The 810-nt window shown below is 16.8% G+C and overlaps 1 protein-coding gene across 1 annotated transcript in view; it reads right to left on the reverse strand.

Annotated features, from left to right (window-relative positions):
• The window catches only part of LOC102679970 (renin receptor), a 10,108-nt gene that overhangs the window by 7,932 nt on the left and 1,366 nt on the right, over positions 1-810 (reverse strand). The window contains 2 exon segments of the mRNA XM_031514015.1: positions 526-618; positions 745-810. The exon segment at positions 745-810 is cut by the window's right edge and continues 2 nt beyond it. Coding sequence (XP_031369875.1) covers positions 526-618; positions 745-810 — 159 coding nt within the window.

An 810-nucleotide genomic window follows, 5' to 3' on the forward strand; every position in this document is an offset into this window, starting at 1 on the left:
ATTATTATTAATTCCATTTGCTCTTTATTTTTCAAATAAATGTTATGTTTTAATTTGAAAAGAAAAAGCATAAAAAAATTTCTTTTGTAAAAATCTTTTGTAAAAATATGTGCATATTTTTTACTAATTTTTCAATGTTATGATATTTTTTAAATTTAAAAAAATAAAAAAACTACTAGAATAAATTACATTAAAAAAATCTAGTTTATAAAAGTGTGTATTTTTAAAAAACTTACATTTTTATGGTTATTTAGTATACATTGCATTTAATAATTTACTTTTATAAAAAGTAATAAATATTGATATAAATATATATTCTTCAAACGATTTATCTATTTTTTTTTAATCTAATTGAAAAAATTAAAAGTAAATTAATATTTTAATGTATATATATGTACAAATATGCAAAGTATGAAAAAAAATCAATCTGGATTTCATAGTATTGAATTAATTTTTTTTTTTGATATTCATAATTATAATGTTATAAATTTGTTTTATAAATCATATATAGTTTTAAATACAAACCGTATCTGAAGTATCCCGTTTTTGCCTTTCTAGAGTTACTGAACGGATATGATGTACTTTACTTGCATCATTTGTAAATGCCACAATTAGTACCTGAATTAGAATATTAATAATATATATTATAATATAATAACATAATAATATTTTATTATTTTATTTACATAAATAAATATTAAAGTTTAAAAATATTATTAAAAATATTTTTTAATTATTCCTTACCTGGCCATCATAAGCTTGAATAAATGCATCATGAATAACATTCAAAGCATTATTCAGTAATGATAA

This window comes from Apis dorsata, unplaced genomic scaffold, assembly GCF_000469605.1.
Source record: "Apis dorsata unplaced genomic scaffold, Apis dorsata 1.3 scaffold_840, whole genome shotgun sequence".
Lineage (NCBI taxonomy): Eukaryota > Metazoa > Arthropoda > Insecta > Hymenoptera > Apidae > Apis > Apis dorsata.